The 21,922-nt window shown below is 40.6% G+C and overlaps 1 protein-coding gene across 3 annotated transcripts in view; it reads right to left on the bottom strand.

Moving 5' to 3' along the window:
- GRK3 (G protein-coupled receptor kinase 3) overlaps positions 1-21,922 on the bottom strand; it is a 122,629-nt gene that overhangs the window by 59,946 nt on the left and 40,761 nt on the right. For all 3 annotated transcript variants that reach the window (XM_013063483.2, XM_045081484.1, XM_045081485.1), the window contains one exon: positions 4,829-4,902. In XM_013063483.2, the coding sequence (XP_012918937.2) occupies positions 4,829-4,902 (74 nt within the window). Of the gene's footprint in view, positions 1-4,828; positions 4,903-21,922 lie in introns of those variants that run through there.

The following is a 21,922-nucleotide window of genomic DNA, read 5'->3' as shown; positions in this document are numbered from 1 at the left end:
ACTAGGGTTTCCACAGGCTGAGAAGGCAAAGCAGCATTCTAGGCTGGAGGAAGGACATACGAAAAGAAACAGCTCAGCGGTTAGTGGGAGTGTCTGTAAGAAGGTAGAGAAAGATACAGAGGAAGGTAGGTGATGACTAATTTAGAGATGTGTGAATGTCAGAATAAGCTATGAGGCCTTTAACACACTGGAAATGGGTAACCACTAAAAGTCTGGAGACCCAGGAAAGTGGAAATACAACATATAAAATATGAGTTTCAAGATAACAGACAAAAAGTTTTCTAGGGATTGGGATCATACAACAACCATCAGAAATATTCAAACTGATAAAACCAAGGACACAGAGAAGAATTATTAAAAACCTCAAGGCTTAAAGGTGGTACTAATTTAGAAAACTGCATTTGAAGCCCCAAGACTGGATGGTCTTTAGTATATGTGCTGCTGAAGCGAGCACTAGATGGATCTTCAAAAAAAAAGAATATAGAGCAAGCTGCTAAGGAGCTTTGGATGTTGCCCTCCAAGAAGATAATCTGATAAGCCAGATCCATCGTGTGCCAAACCAGAAGACAGGTGTGAAGAGCTGGGAGCAAGCCAACCAAGAGAATCTCTAATGTTTAAAGTTCAAATGGAAATACATCAGTAGTATTCACCGCCATATTGGCAAGAAGTCCTTAAGGAGTCACGCAAGTAGATTGCCCATCTGTTTCAACCTTGTAAAAATATCTATTAAAGATCTCTCTGTATTTGACAAGGAAACTTAGTACTTGCTGAAATTGGGAGAGGTGAGACTTTTACGAACAGAGAAAGAAACTTCTTTTGACAGATCAAGCTGTGATACTCATCCAGATTACAATTCGGACCAAAATAATAAAAGTCACTTCAGAGTGAGTAAGAGCCTTTTGGATTTGGCTTATTTTGTATACATGATGCTAGATGTACATCATATCTTGTCCATTCTCCCTGGAAATACATTAATATAGTTTTAAAAGTATGGGAAATGTCAAGTTTACAAGGACATTAATGGGAAATGTCAAGTTTACAAGGACATTAATAATCCAGAGAGAATATCCCTCCAATTTTCAAATTTGTGCAAAGACTACTAGTATCAGTCCTAATTATGCTTGGCTTTCTTTGGACCATTTAAAATGCTTTAGAGGATGCCTGGGGGGCTCAGTGGGTTAAGCATCTCCCTTCAGCTCAGGGGTCCTGAGATCCAGTCCCCCGCTGGGCTTGCAGCTTGGTCAGAAAGCCTGCTTCTCCATCTCCCTCTGCCTTTCCTCACTGCTTGTGCTTGCTCTCCTCATGCTCTCTGTCTCTCTCTGTTTCTCTCTCTCTCTAATAAATAAATAAATAAATAATTCTTAAAATGCTTTAGGGTAAGGCTACATCATGCTCATAATAGCATATGTCACTTCTTAAATATATTTTAACCTAAAATATTTCCTAATTTCAGTTCTAATTTCTTCTTTGACCCATAAGTTACTTACAAGTGTATTCATTTCCCAACAATTGTTTCTTAGTAAACTCTGTTATTAAATTTGAGTTTAATCCTATTGTGGTCAGAAAACACTCCAAACGATTTTGATCTTGAAATCGCAGGAACTTTCTTTAGGACCTGTTAAATATTTTCTTTTGATGTATCTTCCATGTGTACTTTAATGAAGGCAAATTCTATTTTTCCTGGGTGCAGCATTCTATATATGTCAATTAGGTCAAGTTTATTCATCGCTTGACTAAGATTTTCTGTATCCTTACTAATTTTTTTTAAAGATTTTATTTATTTATTTGACACAGAGAGAGAGATCACAAGTAGGCAGAGAGGCAGGCAGAGGGAAAGGGGGAAGCAGGCTCCCCGCTGAGCAGAGAGCCCGATGTGGGGCTCAATCCCAAGATCCTGAGATATGACCTGAGCTGAAGGCAGAGGCTTTAACCCACTGCGCCACCCAGGTGCCCTAATCCTTACTAATTTTTTGTCTGTCTGTTCTATAAACTCTTAAAGAGTGTGTGCTAATGTTTCCCACCAAGAATGCAGAGCTGTCTCATTTTAGATCTGTCAATTTTGGCTTTATATATTTTGAAGTTACATTATTTGTAACATACAAGTTTAAGATTGTGATCCTGACCCCATTATCATTATGAAATTATCTCGACCTCCAAGTAGCATTTACCATATACTTGGTCTGATACTGGTGTTGCTGTACCAGCTTTGCTTTGGTTGGTGTTTATCTCTGTATATCTTCCACCATCCTTCTGTTTGAAGTATGTCACTTGTAAGCAGTATATAATGGTGTCTTGGTGATTTATTCAGGCAGACAAATTCAGACTTTTACCAGGGAGTATGCAGTCCATTTACATTAAATGTCATTACTTATGTAGAAGGATTTATAGTTACCATCTTATTATTTTCAATTTGACTCATCTATTTTATGTCCTTTTATTCCTTTTTTAATTAATCCAATATTATTTTATTCCATTTTCCCTCTTTTAACTTGTTAGATATACACATTTAACCCTATTAAGAGCTGCCTTTAGAGATTACAATATGCATCCTTAACTGATTACAAATCAATGCAAATTATTACTTTTACTATCCAACTCCCCAATAATCCTAGGATCTTTAAAACACTTTAACTTCTTTAACCCCTTCTTACCTACTATCATACATTTTGGTTTTATATACATTTTAAAATCTAAAAACATTATTGTTTTGCATAGTCATTTATTTTTATTTTATGTACATATTACCCTTCATGATGACCTTATTCCTTCCTGCATTTCCATCTGGGATTATTTTCCTTCTGCCTAAAGTATCTCTTCTTAGTATTTGTTGTAATGCAGGTCCACGACTGTCAAAATTCCCTCAGTTTTTCTCTGAAAACATCTTTATTTCACCTTCATTTTGAAGGAAATTTTTGCTGGGAATGGAATTCTAGATTGGCAGGGTTTGGGGTGTTGTTTGCTTGGTGCCATGATTTAGATGGCCACTTTACTGTCTGGTTTGTCTCGCTGCTGCTGTTGTTTGTTTTAACCATTTCTTCTAAGACGTCATAGTCAGTCATATTATTTGTTGCTCCTTTAAAAGTAATGTGTCTTTTTCCACTCTCTCTCATTGCTTTGAAGACTTTCTCTTTGTTGGTTTCTATGCTGTTATATTGAAGTCAAAGACAGTTTTCCTTCATAGCTATTCTACTTGGGGTTTTCTAAGTTCCTTGAGTCTGTAAGCAGTTCTCATCACTTTGTAAAATTCTTACTATTATCTCTTCAAATGTTGTTTCTGCCCCATTCACTCTCTTCTTCTATATATTCCAATTCTACATATGTTAGACCTTTTAGCCACATTCCACATGTCCTCAATATCCTCATCTATTTCTTTCTTATAGGCTTTCTTCTCCACGTTTCAGTGTGAAATTATCTACTGACCTGCCTACTTATTAATCCTGTCTTATGTTGTAACCAATCTGCTATTGATTCTAGTCCTTAGGTTCCAGTTTTAAATATTATACTTGATGTCCCAGATTATCCATTGGGTTCTTCATAATAAATTGGACTGAAATTCACTATTCCTCCATCTGTTTTGACTATCTTTTCCTCTATTGTCTTAAACATATTATTTATGGCTTGGGGTTTTTTTAATTATTTACAGTTATTTTTAAGTACTTGTCGGCGAACTTCAATATCTGAGCTACCTGTGAGTCTACTTCTATTATCTTATGAGATATGTGATCTTGTATCTTAGATGTCCACTATTTTTTTTCTGTATGCTAAACATTATAGGACCTCTCTATATAACTTCCACTTGCAAAAGAAGGACAGAGGCCTCTCTTGTACTCTGCTACACGGGTGGAGAGAGAGCTCATCACCCAATATGGGATGGGACTGGGCTGGGTCTCCATTTTTGTAAGACTCAGTCTGCCTCTGGTTTGCCCTTGTTCCTAAGGCGTGGCTCTCCATGGAGTGCACTGAGAAGCCTTTTTCTGCACTAGACTCAGTTCTGCTTGCAGGAAGTTTTCAGAATAGCTCATTGGCCTCCTTGACATAATTCTTGAGAGGGAGACTAATCACACATTTGGGGCTCCTCCAGTTTCATTTGTTTCTTACTCTAGACCCAGAAACCTCTTCTGGCTTTTCTGTCTCCCAAAAGCAGCCTTCTATCTGGGGCCAAACCTGGACTCTTATCTGCTCACCACACCTGGAACTCAGTAGCTGCCCCAGGTGATAAGTAGCTACATATTTTTATTGTCAATCGACCACTCCCTAGGGTTTTCAATCTCTTGCCTGTTCTGTTTTCAGATTCCTTCCACCACAGGTCCAGATTTCAAGATAGCAGCGTGAGGCTGTGAGGCTTCCAAAAGTTCCTTGCCTATGTCTTTAGCTCCATTCCAAATGTCTTACTGGGGAAACCAGCTGTATGCCTGAGACTCCCCTTTCCCACCACATCTCCAATTTGTCACTCTGGCCGTGTGTGACCAGAAAACGTTTGTGGTTTCTCTTTCACTCAGTGGAGGCCCTCTGCCTCAACTTATGTCTCCAGAATCAGCAAGCTTCTGCAGAAAATCAAATGGCTGCTAATCCTCAGTGCCTCTCCAAATGATAATCCCTCCTCTGGAGATTTAACCCAACTATTCCTCAGTGCTTCCAGAGCCCTTGAAAATATGATTTTTACAGACATTGTCAGTCTCTAGTCCACTATAGATTATACCTTGTGCTACTAATTAGGGTCAATGAATTTCTACATATTTGTAAGATACGCAGTAGTCTTGGTATTTTCCAAAGTACAGTCTACATATGCTTTTATAATAAAAGCATCAGTAAAACAGTAACTTCTTACCTCTTCATAAAACTTCACCTGAGGCACAGCTTCATTAATTTCATTCAAACAGAAATCTTTAAATAGCAAGAAACCTAAAGGAAAAGAATAAGAAATTTCAGGGTGGGCAATAAATTGAAATTTTACCCCACAGGGTGTTTTCAAAGTAGTATGTTTATATTTCAACCTCTTCCTCTCCTACCTTCAAAAATAATAATAAAGATTTGGGGGCACCTGGGTGGCTCAGTTAGTTAAGTGGCTAACTTGATTTTGACTCAGGTCATGACCTCAGGGTTGTGAGCTCGAGCCTCACCTTAAGCATAGAGTCCACTTAAGATTCTCTCTCTCCCTCTCCCTCTGCCCCTCCCCACTCCTCCTCCCTCTCAAAAATTAACAGTAATAATAAAGATTTCAAAGGGGTAATTATACCCTAGAAGAAAATATTCCACATAAAGTAAGAGTACCCTATACCTGGTTCCTTGCTTTGGGTTCCTTCCCTGCTGGCAATGCCCGCCCCCCCCCTTTTAAAAACTGCATGATAAGCAGTGCCAATGGTCACCACTGCTTAGAGCCACAGGTCACTACAGCAAACGGAAGAATAACCAAAGAAATAAGAGGTACAGGTAGTGGGGAAGTGTTGGTAAGAGTAATCATAAAGCTAGTAAATACTATGCACACAGAAACAGGACAAAATCTCTCCCCCCATAAAAAAAGACAGAATGACTTTCATGACCTTCCCAGGCTTTCCTCTTACTACTTACTACCTCGAAATACCAAACACCTTGTACCAGAGCAGACTACCTACTCCCAGATTATTCTCTTCTCCCCTTTCACACTCCAGCACCTTACACCCGGAACACAGACTCCACTGCACAGTGCCTGGTACACGGAGGAGTCCGAGAGATGTTTGCAGAACAAATGCATGTTTACATAACCCTTCCAACATGGCTCTGTCAAAGACTTAGCACACTCCAACTAGTTACCTGATTTATAAGTCCCTCCTGCATTTGCAAACCAACTGCCTAGCTTAATGCCCAGCACAGTCAAACCTAAATGAATACATGAAGTTCACTGTGACAAGATGATACCAAACTGAGGGTAGAGATTATAGAAGGTCAAAAACAAATTTAAAAGCCAAAAAAAAAAAAAAAAAAAGTCAAAACAGTAGTCAACTCTTGGTTTTAGCTCAGGTCGTGATCTCAAAGTCATGAGATCAACCCCAGCACAAGCACGTAGTCTATTTCAGATCCTCTCTTCCTCTCCCTCTACCCTCCCTGCTTGTGCTCTCTCTATCTCAAATAAATAGATGAATCTTAAAAAAAAAAAAAAAAAAAAGTCAAAAGAATGAAAGGACCACTGGAAGAAACAGAAGTCAAAGGAGGGAACTGGAGGAAAGACTCAGCAACAAGTCTAAGAAGTAAGGAGAAGATAGACTGGAATTCTCTATGTAGGACAGAGAGAGCTAAAAGAAGGAGCTTTGACAGGTTTTAACTGAAATTAGCGAAAGAAAACATGTAACTTGAACCTGTCCACTACTACTCCATTAATTCCCCTCCATAGTTCCAGGAGGATGACCTTTGAAAATAGTAAATGTTCACTGAGAGGAGCTCTAAGAAAGCATTAGGACTCCTTAGTTATATCGGCAAGGCCAGAATAACCAGGGTCAGGTGTGGACTGATGGCAGGGACACAGGCACGCTCATTTCATCTCCAGGAACTGAGGACAGACTGACGTATGAAGCAAGAAGAAAATTCAGGAAGCAGACAAATAGAGTTGATGCAAATTTCTACCTATTTGCACATCTGTATTTTCATTTTAAATAAGAGACATGGTTACCTTTTCATTCTCATGCATGTCAAAGTATGTAATTTCAAATTTCCCTTGTCACTTCTTCTTTGACTCATGAGTCACTCAGAAATAATGCAGTTTGAGTTCTGATATTTTGGGGTTTTCAGGTATTTTTCTGATATTGATTTCTGGTTATTTCTGCTGTGGTCAGAGAACATATTCAGCATGATTTCAATGCTTCCAAAATTTATCGAAATGGCTGTGGCCCCAAATTTGGTCCATCTAGGTAAATGCTTCATGGGTACTTGGGGGAAAAAGTATATATGGTACAATGTTCACTAAACAAAATACAAAGGCAACGAAGCGGAGTTGGTTGGTCTGACTGTTCAAGTCCCTCATCCAAATCCTTACTTAATGATTGTCTCCTTATTCTATCCATTACCAACAGAGGACTGTTGAAATCCCCATCAGTAACTGTGGATTTGCTCATCTTTTTTCGGTTGTGTCACTTTTTGGTTGATGTATTTCTTTTTCTATTTTGAGGAGAGATAACTAAAATGAGAATTTGAACTGAGGTTATTTTGACCATACAAGAGATGTTCTTGTGACATCTAAATGACAAATGAACTAATATGCCACATATGGACCGCTGCCTTTCGGCTAACTTGGATTCAAGGGGAAATGGCTCAACACGCCCACCGTGCTCTCTGGAATCAAGGCCTTAGGTTCTCCTCCAGCCTCTCAGACTGTTCTCTCCCAAGCTCCCTGCGCTGAGGCCACATGTTTGCATTCCAGTTCCTCTCTAATACCAAACCTGATCTGCTCTCAAGGTTATCAACTTGCTTTCCCCACTTCATAAAACATGCTCCCTAACCTTGTGGACCTGCAGAGCTCAGCTCAAACGCCCCCCACCCCCCACCCTTAGGCCTTCCAGCATTCTCATTCATGTTCTTTCTCTCTCTGAGACACACATGGACACGCTTTTATAGCACTTGTGACTAGCAAAAATTATCACACATATATGTTTGCTTGTTTCATTATTATAGTGACCTCCCCCACAACAATGTAAACTGCATATGGGAAGGCCACAAAGGTCTTATTCTCTACTACATATGCAGGACCGAGAACATGATACAGAGGGACTGCAGAAGGAGAAACAAGGGAAGGAGGAAGGAAGGGGACATGGGAGAGGAGGGACAAGTAAGGAAAAGGGAAGAGCGAGGAAGGTGGGAGGGGAGGAGGGGGAAGACGGAGGATGAGGGAGAGAGCATTGAATGAATGCACATCTAACTGCAAATGTTTCTACCTGCTTCTTTGGTGCAATTTCCATTGTCAATGTGTGGGGTGAGCAGAAGAATGACTAACATACTGCAGGAAAAAAGCCCCATTACTTCCCTCATGTCTTCACACAAACTGAAGCCTTACTTTCTGTCTCAGCAGCTACTAAAATGGAACAGCAAGAAGAAAGGTGTTTTGCCTTTTGGATAAACTCTAGATCACTGTGTTTCAGGCTGAGAGCAATTTCCCTTCGATAGACTTAAATTACACACAAAAACCCCCAAATGAAGCATCTCTCAGATTAGAACAAAAGCTAAAAGGCAAAAATAAGGAAATAATTTGAATAACAGGTTCACTTCATCAATGGTTTTTCTCCAGATTTTAAAGAATAAAGAATAGCAATCCAACACCTGCTTTTACTAGATAACTGTGGAATGTGTTTACCCTTGTTTCTATATTTGGGCCACTGCAAAGTGCCTGCATACTGATTAACTTTTGAGTATATATGACATCCAGAAAAAGTAAACTATCTCAATTTGTCACCACAATACTTTGCAAAAATTAGGAGAAAGAACTGTACTGTAAAATACCAAGGAGAATTTTTTTATAATATGCAAATATAACTTTTATACTGCATTTTATTAAATATCAATTAAGAATGTTTTAAAGTATCAATATGAATTTCTATGAGAAATTCTGAACTGTTACTTCCTTAAAAATTTTCAAAGGAGAAAGAAAAATTATGAAAAAAAGTCTTGGGTGACTGGGTGGCTCAGTGGGTTAAATGCTTCCAGCTCAGGTCATGATCCCAGGGTCTTGGGATGGGGCCCCACATCTGGCTCCCTATTCAGCATGGAATCTGCTTCTCTCTCTACCCTTCCCCCTGCTCATGCTCTCTCCCTATCTCACTCTCTCTCTCCCTCAAATAAATAAATTTTTTAAATCTTTAAAAAAAAAGTCTTGCAAGAAATAGTATTTGTCCTAGGTTTTGCCAAGGAGACTCAAACACTGGGAAAGATAGTTTGTGTAATTGCTAGAAGTTTCTACCAATACTGACTGACTAGGCATTTCCCGAGTCAGTAAGAGCCACTGTGCTATACATTAGGGATATAGTGGTGAAGACAGGCTTTTTCCCATATGGCACTTACGAATTTGGTGTAAGGAACAGACAACAAAATAGTACACAAATAAAGTAAGTGCAATTTATGTAAATGATATAAAGAAATTTCAAAAGTACTGAGATTGATGATAAAAAGAAGGAAATGCATGTTATACAAAATGACAATAAGACCTCCCTGGGCTGTGAGATGAACAAATTACAAAGCATTTCAGCTTAGAAAAGGCTAAAATGTTTAATCTTACTCCTATTCAATAATATATTAGCGGTCTTAGCCAGTACATTAAGGCAAGAAAAGGAAATAAAAGCTACTCAAAATGGAAAGGAAGAATTAAATCTGATTCTATTTGGGGCACCTGGGTGGCTCAGTTGGTTAAGTGTCCAACTTGTGATTTTTGGCTGAGGTCATGATCTCATTGGTCATGAGATCAAGCCATATGTTGGGCTCCATACTCAGCAGGGAATCTGCCCGAGATTCTCTCCCTCTACCCCTCTGCCCCTCCTGTCCCTCTCTAATAAATAAATACATCTTTTAAAAAAGTTTTTTAAACAAAGCTGATTCTATTCATAAATAAGCTGCTTATCCACATAGCAAATCCTATCTAAAATGTTACTAGGATATGTAAGTGAATTTAGCAAGGCCCCAAGCTACAATGCCACTAGATAAGAATTAATGACATTCTGATATACTCAAATCACACAATTTTAAAACAAGTCCATTTGCAATAACATCAAAGAACAAGCAATACTTAGGAATAAATAAATAAGGGATATGTGACTATTACGTTGAAAACTATAGAATATTACTGATAGAAATTAAGATAGACCTAAATAAATAAAAAGACTTACTCAGTTTAATGATTGAAAGATTCAGTATTGCTGAGATGTATATTCTCCCAGAAGTGATCTTTAAATTCAATATATAATTCCATTATAAACTCTGTTGGCTTTTTTTTTTTTTAAGATTTTATTTATTTGATCACAAGTAGGCAGAGAGGCAGGCAGAGAGAGAAAGGGGGAAGCAGGCTCCCTGCTGAGCAGAGAGCCTGATGTGGGGCTCGATCCCAGGACCCTGGGATCATGACCTGAGCTGAAGGCAGAGGATGTAACCCATTGAGCTACCCAGGCGCCCCTCTGGAGTCTTTTTAAAGAAATTGACAAGCTTTGATTCTAAATGTGTATGGAAATGCAAGAAACCTAAAATACCCAAAACACCTTGAAAAAGAGGAAAGAAGTCCAAGGACTTATACTACCTGATTTCAAGATTCATTACACAGCCATGGTAATCAGCGTGGTATTGGCATAAGACTAAATCTGTGGAACAGAACTAAAGATCCAGAAAAACACCTTCACTTGGATGGTCAGCTTATTTTCAACAAAGGCACTAGAGCAATTTATTGGGAAAAGAAACTCTTCTCAATGAGTGGATTGGGAAAACTTATATCCTAATGAGGAGGGAAAAAAGGCAAACCTTACCTCTCTTCTTATAAATAATTAAATTGGGACTGATCATAGAATTAAAGGTAAAAGGCAAAATTATAAAACTTCTAGAAAATGTATAGAATATCTTCACAGAAAATACTTATGCAGAAGATTTCTTAGGCAGAACATGAAAAAAAATAATAAATTAGACTTTATCAAGATTTAGCACTATGTTCATCAAAAGACACTTAAGAAAACAGACCAGACACAGACTGCAGATAAAATATTACAAAATTTAAATCTGAAAAAGGCCTTGCATTCAATTTATATATACTTTTTAATAAAGCCTCTTACAAATCAATTTTTAAAAGAAAACCACCATAAAAAAAAGTGTGTATAAATTTGAACACTTCATAAAGGAAGAGATAGGAGTGACCAATAAGCACATGAAATTGACTCCATGTCATTGGTCACCATGCACATGTAAGTTAAATCACTTTGAGATACCACTGCACAACTATCTGAATGGCAGAGTTTTAAAAAGACTGACAATACTGTATGCTAGTAACCAGAACTCTCATTCACTGAGGAACATATACAATGCCTTAGACTCCTCATGCCTCTGAGTCAACAGGCAAAGAAGGGAGTTGTTTGCTGGCTGGGGTGACTGATCCTGACTAGCCCAGGGGATACTGGACGCCTCCTGCATCATGGAGGGAAAGAAGAGTATGTTGTGGAATACAGGAGATCCCCTCTCTTAATATGACCATGCCCTGTCATTAATGTCAACGGAAAACTACAACAACACAATTCAGGCAGGACTGCTAATGGCCCAGACCCTTCAGGAATGAAGGCTAAGTCACCAACACCAGTTACAATATGTGATCAGTTACAGAAACAACGACTGTAACTGTCATAAGTATTTCCTCTTTATTGCGTGTGTATGTGTGTATTAAACAAGTAACTTTGTTTTCTTCCTCCCCCCCCCCATTATGCCCTTACCCAGTAACATAAGGTTTACTAACTTTGTAGCATAGTAAATGTTGTTAACTCTACGTTGTAGCATTTACGATACAGGATACCAAGGAGAAAGGTGAACATTCCCTATCATTTCGCACCCTCCTCTGGAGAAAGAGTTAGCACATTTTGGTTATATGCAAGTAGTCGTATCATCGTTGGATGGGGGGTATGATCTTATTATCTCTATTAGAGAATTAAATACAGTCTAAGGAGATGCATAGATGCCAAGTGACAAAAGATGGACTTGTGATGGCAATTTTTGTGTTAACTTAGGGTATCTGAGGATACAATTGACAGACCGCTCTCCACAGTGTGGGTGGGCATCATTCAATGAGCTGAAGTCCTGACTAGGAAAGAAAGACCGGCCTCTGTGAGGAAGAAGAAATTCTCTCAGCGGTCGGCCTCCGTACTTTATCTGCACATCCATTCTCCTGGGTCTTGGGCCGGCCAGCCCACTCTGTGGATTCAGACCTGCCAGTCTCTACAATCACAGGAACCAATTCCTTATCATTAATCTCTCTCCCTACACACACACACACACCTACCTATTGGTCCTGTTTCTCTGGAGAACTCCTGACTACCACAGATTTTGAGCATTCTATAGAACGTATACTCACTCAGGAAAATAGTCTGAATGTCTTGTATAAAGTCAAACACACCTATAACACACAAATCGACAACTCCGCTACTAGGGTATTTACCCAGTGGTAACATATGGCTCCAAAAAGATGTGTACATGAATCTTCATAGCAGGTATATTCATAATTTATTTGAAATAATCCAAAGTCCATCAACTGAGGGATAAATAGTGATATTTTCACACAATGGGTTCCTAGTCAGCAATAAAACCCTGAAAGATACAGCAACATAAGTAAATGCCAGGCATTTTGCTTGTCCAAAGGCACCAGACACAAAAGAGCATATGCTCTGTAATTCTCTGTGTATAAAGCTCTAGAACAGGCAAAACTAATCTACAGTTAGAAAAAAGGAAGAAAGGGGGGCATAAAATTGACTGGGAAGGGCATAAGGGAACTTTTGGGGGGCAAAATGTTCTGTAGCTTGATAAGAGATGTGGGCTTGCGCATTTATCAAAATGAAATTGTGAACAGTAGTACAAGGAAATTTACTTTAAACAATATTAACTCTAGTGAGTAGGTCTGCATTTCCTAGCAACATGAGTTGGCAGTTCTGAAACTACTCATGGTGCATTCCAGGCTTATACAAATGAGCAACTACATTGAGCATAACAGGAGCCTTCTTGAAAAAAAGGTAAAATGGAGAAAAAAACCCAGAAAGGATACTGTAGTAATGGATTAGAATAGGGTATCCATTTGAGCTCACTGTTTTTACCAGAAAGACAAACAGATGTACACACACACATACACACAAACCCTTGCTCTTTCACTGAGAAGACCTAGAGGCAATGAACACGTCTAGTGCCCGTGTTAGGGATTCTCAACACGATTTTCTATTAAAAGGAACTAGAGACCCTTGAAGAAAAGCTACTTGATTCTAGGGCAGGGGCAGTGAATACCAAGTTGAGCTCCAGACGTCTATTTTCCTAGACAGTAAGACAGTAAGAAAAGCTCAAAGGATGATGGGGACATATCAACAGGACATAGGAACCAGCTTGAAGAGGCTCCCACTAGCAAAACTACAGCAACTAGGATATCGAAACAAACAATATAGTAATGGATTCAACCACAAGCTAAACAAAGGATCCAAGGGCCCATACTGATAGACAGCCTGGGGTGGGGGGGATAGGAAAGAAAGAAAGGGAATAAGGAAGGGAGAAAGGGGAGGGAAGAGATGGGGAAGGAAGGAAGGAAGAGGAGGGAAGGAGGGAGGGAGAGCTCTTAGAGACAAATGCCAACTAAAAACTGTTGAAGGAATAATGGAGCTCGAAAGTCATGGGTGCTAAAACAGAAGATAATAAAAGTTTGATGAGAATACTCACATAGTCTCAAAAGCGATTTCCCATATATTACTTACTCCTTACAACAGGAAAGCCTGTAACTCCACAGTGGAGAACCCTTGTACATACCCACATTAGGCAAGGGATCAAAACTGACCTCACCCAGCATCAGGATGGAAGAGTATCACACGCACTGCAGATAGCTTATATCATCAGAGGTCTTCCCGACAAAATGCATACTCCGAACCCAACTGCTATGGAACAGTAAACGAAGCAAAACAAAGGGCCATTTAACAAAATTGGCCTGTACCCTTTAAAAATATCAAAGTCAAGAAACCCAAAGAAGGCTAAAGAATTTGGCCAGATTAAAGGAGCCTGAACATGTAGTGACAACGAAATGCAAGCATGACCCACGACCGGACCCCAGACCAGGAAAAATCAGAGCCAACATGGACATTCTGGGGGTAACTGTTAGACTCTGGATCTGGTCTGTGGATTAGACGAGAGTATTGCCCTGGTGTTCAGTTTCCCAATGGTGAACATCGTACTGTAGTTATCTAAGGGGATGAATGACCTCGTCCTCGACACATGCAGACTGAAATGCATAATGGTCAATGTACGAGGTAAATTACTCCCGTGTAGTTCAAAAAGAACCACAAAAGACAGAATGATAAGGCAAATGGAGCAGAATATATATCACAGTGAAGCCATTTAAGGGGTACGTAAGAGTTCTTTGAACTATTCTTATGAGTTTATAAGTCTGAAGTTATAGCAAAATACAATACTTAAATGTAGGTAAAAATAAAGAGTTACAAGAAAAAAGGCAAATTCATAAAAATAACGACTGAAATTCTATACATTTATTGGGAAAGGAAGTTATGTTAAAGAAAAACAACTGAAATTTGGCCTTTTAACAATTAAAAGTTTTATGTGACTCATAATAGAAATTATTATTATAAATCTGGCTTTTCAAAGATTGATTCCTTTCATAATTAGCAATTTCCTGTCACCTAAAAGCTACAAGGTTCCTTGAAAAACACAATACAATGGGAAAGCTAATATAATTGAAACAGAGCAATGCTTATTATAAGCACCACTATCATTAAACTTAATTCAGAGAGAGGGGGAAAAAGGTGGTTTAATGTAGCAAATTAGAGCTCCATAGTCCAAGAGTTCTCTAAAATACTTTTCCCTAATGGTGTGAAGACTATCACTTCATGTACTGCATTTCTTTATGTCTTCAGAATAAACCACACTGTGCAGGCAGGCATACCAACTCCCATGTTTCTGGAAATTTCCTTCAACCCTTTGAAGCACCTTAAAGCAATTTCCTTATAACTTGTCATCCAATATCACAACACATATCATGAGGTAGCCCCACCTACCACACTAGATTGTATACAAACCAGGACTGGAAGCGAAACACATCAGACCTCACAGTTTAACCTTCCATGTGAACAAATTAACGAACAGGTGCGGGGTCTCTAACAGGAGGGCTTTTATTCAGGTTTAAAAGGACAAGGCCTTGGATTAGTTAATCTCCATATTTCTTCAACTCTAGGATTCTATTACTCTAGATAAAATGAAACTAATAACATTATAAAGGCATGGAATGAATGGTGAAGAACACATAAAGGTAACTAGTAACGACAAAGTCAAAGAGAAGAAGAAAATTCAACAGAGCGAGCTGGCTAGTGGCTAGTTAGAAAAGCCCGTAAGAGCACCTGGGCAGGAAAAGAAGTCAGTAATACGAAGATCCAAGAACAAAAGTAGAATCAGCCAAGGTCATGGACGCTTGCCAGAATTCTGCTGTGCAGAAAAACAAAAATCCCTAACAATCAAATTATTTTTTAATGAATAAAGTTTAAAGTTTCAGAATTTAGTCAAGAGGCATTCAAATACAACATAAGAAATAAACTATTTAAAATACTGCCTAGAAATAATAATCGGTTTTTTTTTAAGATTTTATTTATTTATATTTGACAGAGAGAAATCACAAGCAGATGGAGAGGCAGGCAGAGAGAGAGAGAGGGAAGCAGGCTCCCTGCTGAGCAGAGAGCCCGATGTGGGACTCGATCCCAGGACCCTGAGATCATGACCCGAGCCGAAGGCAGCGGCTCAACCCACTGAGCCACCCAGGCGCCCTAGAAATAATCATCTTTTCTGAGAGATAATGGAATCAAAAGAACCCTAAATTATAATTTGAGAATTCAACTAATTAAACAGATTTATTCATAAATTTACTTTATACCAACTATTGGTAGAATATTTCCACATACTAGCAACAAATAATGGGAGATTTACAATTAAACACAATATAAATTTATGGTAACACTAAAAAACAATGTGTTGAGAAGGAATCTAAGTAAATATGTACAGATTTGTATGCTGAAAGTTATAAAATACTCATGAACAATATTGATGAGGATCCAAATAAAGGAGAGGAGATAGCATATTCATAGGTCAGAAGACAATATTGCTGAGATGTCAACTTTCCCTATATGGATCTATAGATTCACTACAATCCCAGTCAAAACCCCAGTAGGAGTTTTTATAGGAATCAACAAACTGGTTCTAAAATTTGTATGAAAAAGAGAACAGGGGCACCTGGGTGGCTCAGTCGGTTAAAGCCTCCTCCGCCTTCAGCTCAGGTCATGATCCCAGAGTCCTAGGAGCCTTTCTTCCCCCTCTCTCTCTGCCTACTGTGTCAAATAAGTAAATAAAATCTTAAAAAAAAAAAAAGAAAGAAAGAAAGAAAGAAAGAAAAAGAAAAAGGGAACAAAACAGCAACAGAACCACCTGACTTTTTTTGAAAACGAAGAATGAAGTGAGAGGGTTATGCTAGCTGATTTCCAGACTTCTTATAAAACACAGTAATCAAGGCAGGGCATTGTTGGGAGAAAAAGACAAACACACAGGTCAGTGGATGAGAATGGAGCCCAGAAATAGAGGTGTACATGGTCAGCTGATTTCTGACCAAGGTGCACAGGCAGTGCGAGGAAGAGACAAAAGGTCTTTAAACAAATAGCGCTGGAACTACTGAGCGTTTGCAGAAGTGCGTGACTGCTACAAAATTAATTCAAAATGGATCAGACACTTGGACAAAAGTCCAAAAACCATAAAATCTGTAGTAAAATAAACATACACAAAACAACCTTTGCAACCTTGGGTTAAGCATAGAGTACTATGATCTGACATGATTTATGAAAGAAAAAAACTGACAAACAAGAATTTTTTAAACTGAAATTTACTACTTCTGCTCCTCCCAAGTCATGCTTACAAAAATGCAAAGCCAAGCCACAGACTCAGAAAAAATATGTCCAAAATATGTATCTGATAAAAAAAACTTATAACCTAAGTGAATAAAGAATTCTCAAAATCCAATAATGAGAACACAAACAACGTGGTATTTTTTAAAAAACTGAAAAGATTTGCACACTTTACCGAAGAAGAGAAGCCCATGAAGAGATGTCCAACATCAGTAGTCAGTAGGAAAATGCAAATTAAGACCACAATAAGATATTGCTATATATATCAGAATAGCCAAAAAAAGGGAAAAAAATAAAACCAAAAACTCAGCACCAGTGCTGGTAAGGATATAAAGCATCTGGAACTCTCACGGACTGCTGGTCAGACGAGAACAGGTACAACCTCCTTTGGAAAACATTCCTTTAATTTAAACATGCATTTGCCATTCTACCCAACAATCCGCTACTAGCTGTTTACCCAAGAGGAAAGAAGGATAAACGTCCTTATATTCACAAAAAACCTATCACAGATATTAACCCTAGAGACAATTCTCCCAAATTGGAGATAACCCACGTGTTCTCCAATTGGTGAATGGACGAACTGTGATGCAGCCACAGGCCAGGCTCCTGCTCAGTGACACTTAAGAATCGGCTACGGATCCAGCACCATGAGTGCACCCCAAACGCGTCACACCAAATGGACGCGTAGGACCCAAAAGCCTACAGCCGCCATGGCTGCACTAAGGTCATTCTGGGGAAGAGTAAGCACAGGAACGGAGGCCAGAACAGCGGCTGGCAGGGGGTGGGGAGTGAGGAGTGTAGGGACACTAGGAAATCTGGGGAGGTGGTGAACTGCGCTGTGTCTTCATTTGGGTAGTAGTTACACAACTTTATGCACTTGCCAAAACTCAGAAATCTGTACGCTCTGGATGGTGAATTTTGCTTTATTTAACTTATACCTCAATAAACCTGACCCCCTCCCCCCAAAGAGTGGTGTGAAAGAAGAGAGAGAAATAAGACTGGGTACTTACAACAGAGCCAGGAACAAGGCTCAAAAGACGTTCCTGGACAGTGGCTGTAAGGAGGGGCCACAAATAGGAATCTAGAATTTCTGGAAGCCAATGCCTGGTCACTTACCTCATCATCAAAGTCTACTGGACTTTTTCATAAAGCAGAAGTCTATATGGAAGAGAAAATCATTCACACCCAGAGGCATGGGAGCAAAAACCAGAATTACGAAGGTTTTTGGTAACACTGAGGTCACAACAACAACTCTCACACACCCAGGATACACAACACCCTTTACAAGTGAAAATGAAGTCATAAATGATAGATAAGCAAACTCATAAATTTTTAAAAAAGCATACAGATATTGAAAACTCTACCAAAGGGTGTAATGTTCCTCCAGGCTCAATACTACCAGCCCAAATCCCTAACGAATTTTCCCTTTCATTTCTTTCAACAGGAATAAATAAAAATTGAAATAGATTTTTAGCTAACTATATTTATCTATTTCATATAAACCATATATTTATTTTTATTTAACTCTATCATACTGGAACTTTCACTTTTTGATTTAAAAGTTTACAGGAGAAAATTATAAATGAAATGTAATTTAGGAATACTGTCACCAGTTAGGACTTCTAAAATCCAAGTTATCCATCCCACCCCTGATGTAAATTCAAGACATACATGTTCAATAAAATACTTGTAGATTAATTAATGGGCTCCTTTATTTAGATAATGGAGTGATATGGGGCCCTGAATATCAAGAATCCAGCAGACAAAAGCACAAATGAATGTAGCCAGAGAAAAATTCATGGAATGTTCTAAGCAACTGACTCTCAACCCAAAAGGAAATAAAGGAAGTCAGAATAGTGAGGAAAACATAAAAATACCGTGACAAGAAAACTCTATCTAGAGTCTTCTAATAGCTAGCTTGCTTTCAGTATTTTTTTAAACCATTTTATTATAAAATGATAGTAAAGAATGAAAGGTCACCACACTCATATTCTTTCCAGGCTGTGGTTGATTTTTTCGTTTGTCACAGTTCTGTGCACATCTCGGAGTAAACAAACTGATAATTAAAGTGATATTCAAAATAATTGAAAATGAAATAGAAATATTATTTTAGTAAGCCAATGGATAGATATTTCCCAAAGAATTCTGCAGGAGTGCTGGTTAAAATTGGCATGATGGAAACTGAGGCACGAGTACACACACTCCAGATGAGACATGACTAGGACAGAATGAGTGCATGTGTGTGGGTGTGAGGGCAGGCGTCCATGCTGAGTCTAACCATTATTCTAACAAGGAAGAAACAGAGTTAGAGTCAACCAGTATATATATGTGTCTCTACTTTGTGATCCCTCCTGAGGCTGTGCACTTAGGATCTGAGCACTTTCCTCACGTACAGAAATACAAGCATTCATTTAAAACAAAGGAGAACCCGGGTGCCTGGCTGGCTCAGTGGGTTAAGCCTCTTCCTTCAGCTCAAGTCACGGTCTCAAGGTCCCGGGTCCTGGCATTGAGCCCCGCATCAGGCTCTCTGCTCAGTGGGGAGCCTGCTTCCCCCGCTCTCTCTGCCTGCCTCTCTGCCTACTTGTGATCTCTCTCTGTGTGTCAAATAAATAAATAAAATCTTTAAATAAATAAATAAGTAAGTAAGTAAAACAAAGGAGAACCAACCACTGAGTATTTCTGGCATGATGCTCTGTGAAACAAAGGGCTACTCAAAGTGATTATAATCTCACTGGAGGTATGGACAAACAGCCTTACTGCACTCCAATAGCTGATGCCCAGTTGGCTGTGCAGAGGACAGAGGCATCCCCTCGTTCAGATACCCGCCCCTAAGCTCCCCGGCCTCCCCGCCTAGCCTCCAGGCCCCTTCAGCCCTCCATCTGACCACACAGCTCTAAGGCTCTTGAACTTCTCATGGCAGCTGCAGGGCACATACGGCCCCACCCCTGGCCCAGCCAGAGTACAGCGCATGCCTTCAGATGCACCAGCTCCCCAACACTTCCTCTCCCGGTGTCTGCACCAGGCTGGGCAGAACCATCCCTCTTCTCTGCTCCCGCATTCCTGGATCTGTATCACTTTCAAGGCATGATCCCACTGCACTGCAGCTATCCATTTTTATTTTCTAAATGGGTGAGACAGCACCAAATTTGGAAAATGGACTTAAAGGCATGAAGTGAAAAGTTCCCTTCCCAACCTGTGTCCCATCTTCCCCGCCGTGCGCCATCACCATCTCCCCCAAGGTAGCTGCTGCTGGTGGTGCCCTTGTATCTCTTCCAGGAGCTTAAGAAATCCGTGTGACTTCTTAACCCTCCATCCCCCAGCTCGGAGCAGAGGACTGCAGGTCCTAAGGGACACCCATGCCACACCACAGGCACATGGAAGGCAGCCTCCCGCTAACCTCCAACACCTGCTCTGTGCTGTTACCAGATGAGAAAGAAACTTCGTGTATGCGGAGCCCCCAATATCTGGGGTCTATTACAGGTACCTGTTACCTTCTAGTGGGACAGAAAGGAACCCTTATTTTCCACCACATTCTTCACACCACCTGCATCAGTCTGTGCTTCCAGAACACGACACCTTGGAGACCCTGCTATCCGAGGCCTGAAGAGCCCCTGGGTCCCTCCTTGCGGCTGCCCAGTGCTCCATCCTACAGAACGCCACAGTTTGTATAACTCACTCCCTCATGATGAACACTTGGGGTATTGCAAACACTTCGCTCTTACAAAACTGCTGCCCTAAGTAAACGAATCCGTGCGTCACTTCGGGAGTGTTCAGGCATAGTGGTAGGACACATTCCTCAGCATGGAAGGACACGAAGGGCTGTCTGGGCTGGCATGGTGGCAGTTGAGTGTCCTCATGCAGAGGGCCATGAGACAGGGGAGGGGTCAGAACACTTGCCTGGTGCCTGTCATGTTAAGGAAGAAGAGGCTCAAAAATCTCCCAAGCCAGAGGGCTACACTGCAGACCCGGCCACATGGGCCCCCGGGAGTGGCACCTGCCTGCCCCCCCTCCCCCCAACAAGACAGGTGGCCTGCCTGACACCCCCAGCCACACCAAAACCAGCCACTACCCTGCTGGTTCTTGCACCAACTTGAAAGATAAAAGAATAACATTTCCGGGTAACCTTCATTTGCATTTCTTTTACTTTTTAATAAAGCTGGAAGTCTTTCTGTATGGTGAGAGGCTTTTATTTCTCTTTTGTAGAGACCTATCTTTCCACAACCTTTGTCCACTTTCACCCTGGGTCAGGGGTCTTTTGCTTATAGTGTGCAGGGCCCTCCTGAATGGGGGTTCGCCAGTCCATGGCGGCTATCCGAGGAATCCTTCTGGCTCTCCACCTCTCGGGTCCCTGGCCCTGGCTGGGTGATCTGGCTCGTCATCACCTTCCTGGAGCTTGCCTGTTTCCTGGGACCAGCCTTTGGGACAGGCCCCCAGCACCATAGCAAGAAGGAGCTACACGGCTTCCTGCATCCGGAAGTAGCTGCTGTTCCCACATCTGAGGGCCCCACGAGGGCAATGGCCTGCACTCAGGGACCTGTCTCTCCAATTCCCAGCACAATGGCCAGGCACTCATGGACCTGTCTCTCTAATTCCCAGCACAATGGCTAGGCCTTAATCAGCTTGATAAACATTTCATAAGTTGACGACTAAGGGGAAGGGGATATGGTTTGTGGTACAGTTAAACAGTTTCAGGAAGAAGTGAAGAACAGGCCAGGCGTGGAGAGATCACTGGGCCAGAGAGAGGTGGGGAAAGCACGCCCAGGGGCTCAGAGGTCGGAATTCCAGCTGCCATAAGGAAAGTGAGACTTCGGATCTGGGCAGAACAAGTTCCTTCGGGAACAGGGTGGAAGGGGTGCTGGACTGCCCCATGGAGGCTTGGGTGTGCACAGAGATGGACTTGTGCCCGCGGGCTCGGTGGCCGCCAAAAAGAACACCGAACCAGGTCTTTATCACTGGCACAACACTTGGTGTTTGCTGAAAGCTTCGAGATGCCAAAAACCCTGCGGGGGCATAGTTTTTTATAGAAGTAGGCAGTTGTTCCCTAAAAAATTCAAACTCAGCTCTCAAATCCAGGTCTGAGGATTTTTTTTTAAAAAAGATTTTATTTATTTGACAGAATGAGAGAGAGGGAGAGAGGGTCAGAGGGAGAAGCAGACTCCCCACTGAGTAGGGAGCCCGATGTGGGATTCGATCCCAGGACTCCAGGATCAGGATCTGAGCCAAAGGCAGCCGCCCAACCTACTGAGCCACTCAGGCACCCCAGGTCTGAGGATTTTTGAGCCTCTTCTTCCTTCCTTAACATGACA

The sequence above is a fragment of the Mustela putorius genome, unplaced genomic scaffold, assembly GCF_011764305.1.
Source record: "Mustela putorius furo isolate JIRA1106 unplaced genomic scaffold, ASM1176430v1.1 tig00000578_pilon_pilon_pilon, whole genome shotgun sequence".
In the NCBI taxonomy this organism is placed as follows: Eukaryota; Metazoa; Chordata; class Mammalia; order Carnivora; family Mustelidae; genus Mustela; species Mustela putorius.
Note: the sequence above shows the minus strand (reverse complement) of the source record. Positions and strands in the feature narration are given on the sequence as shown.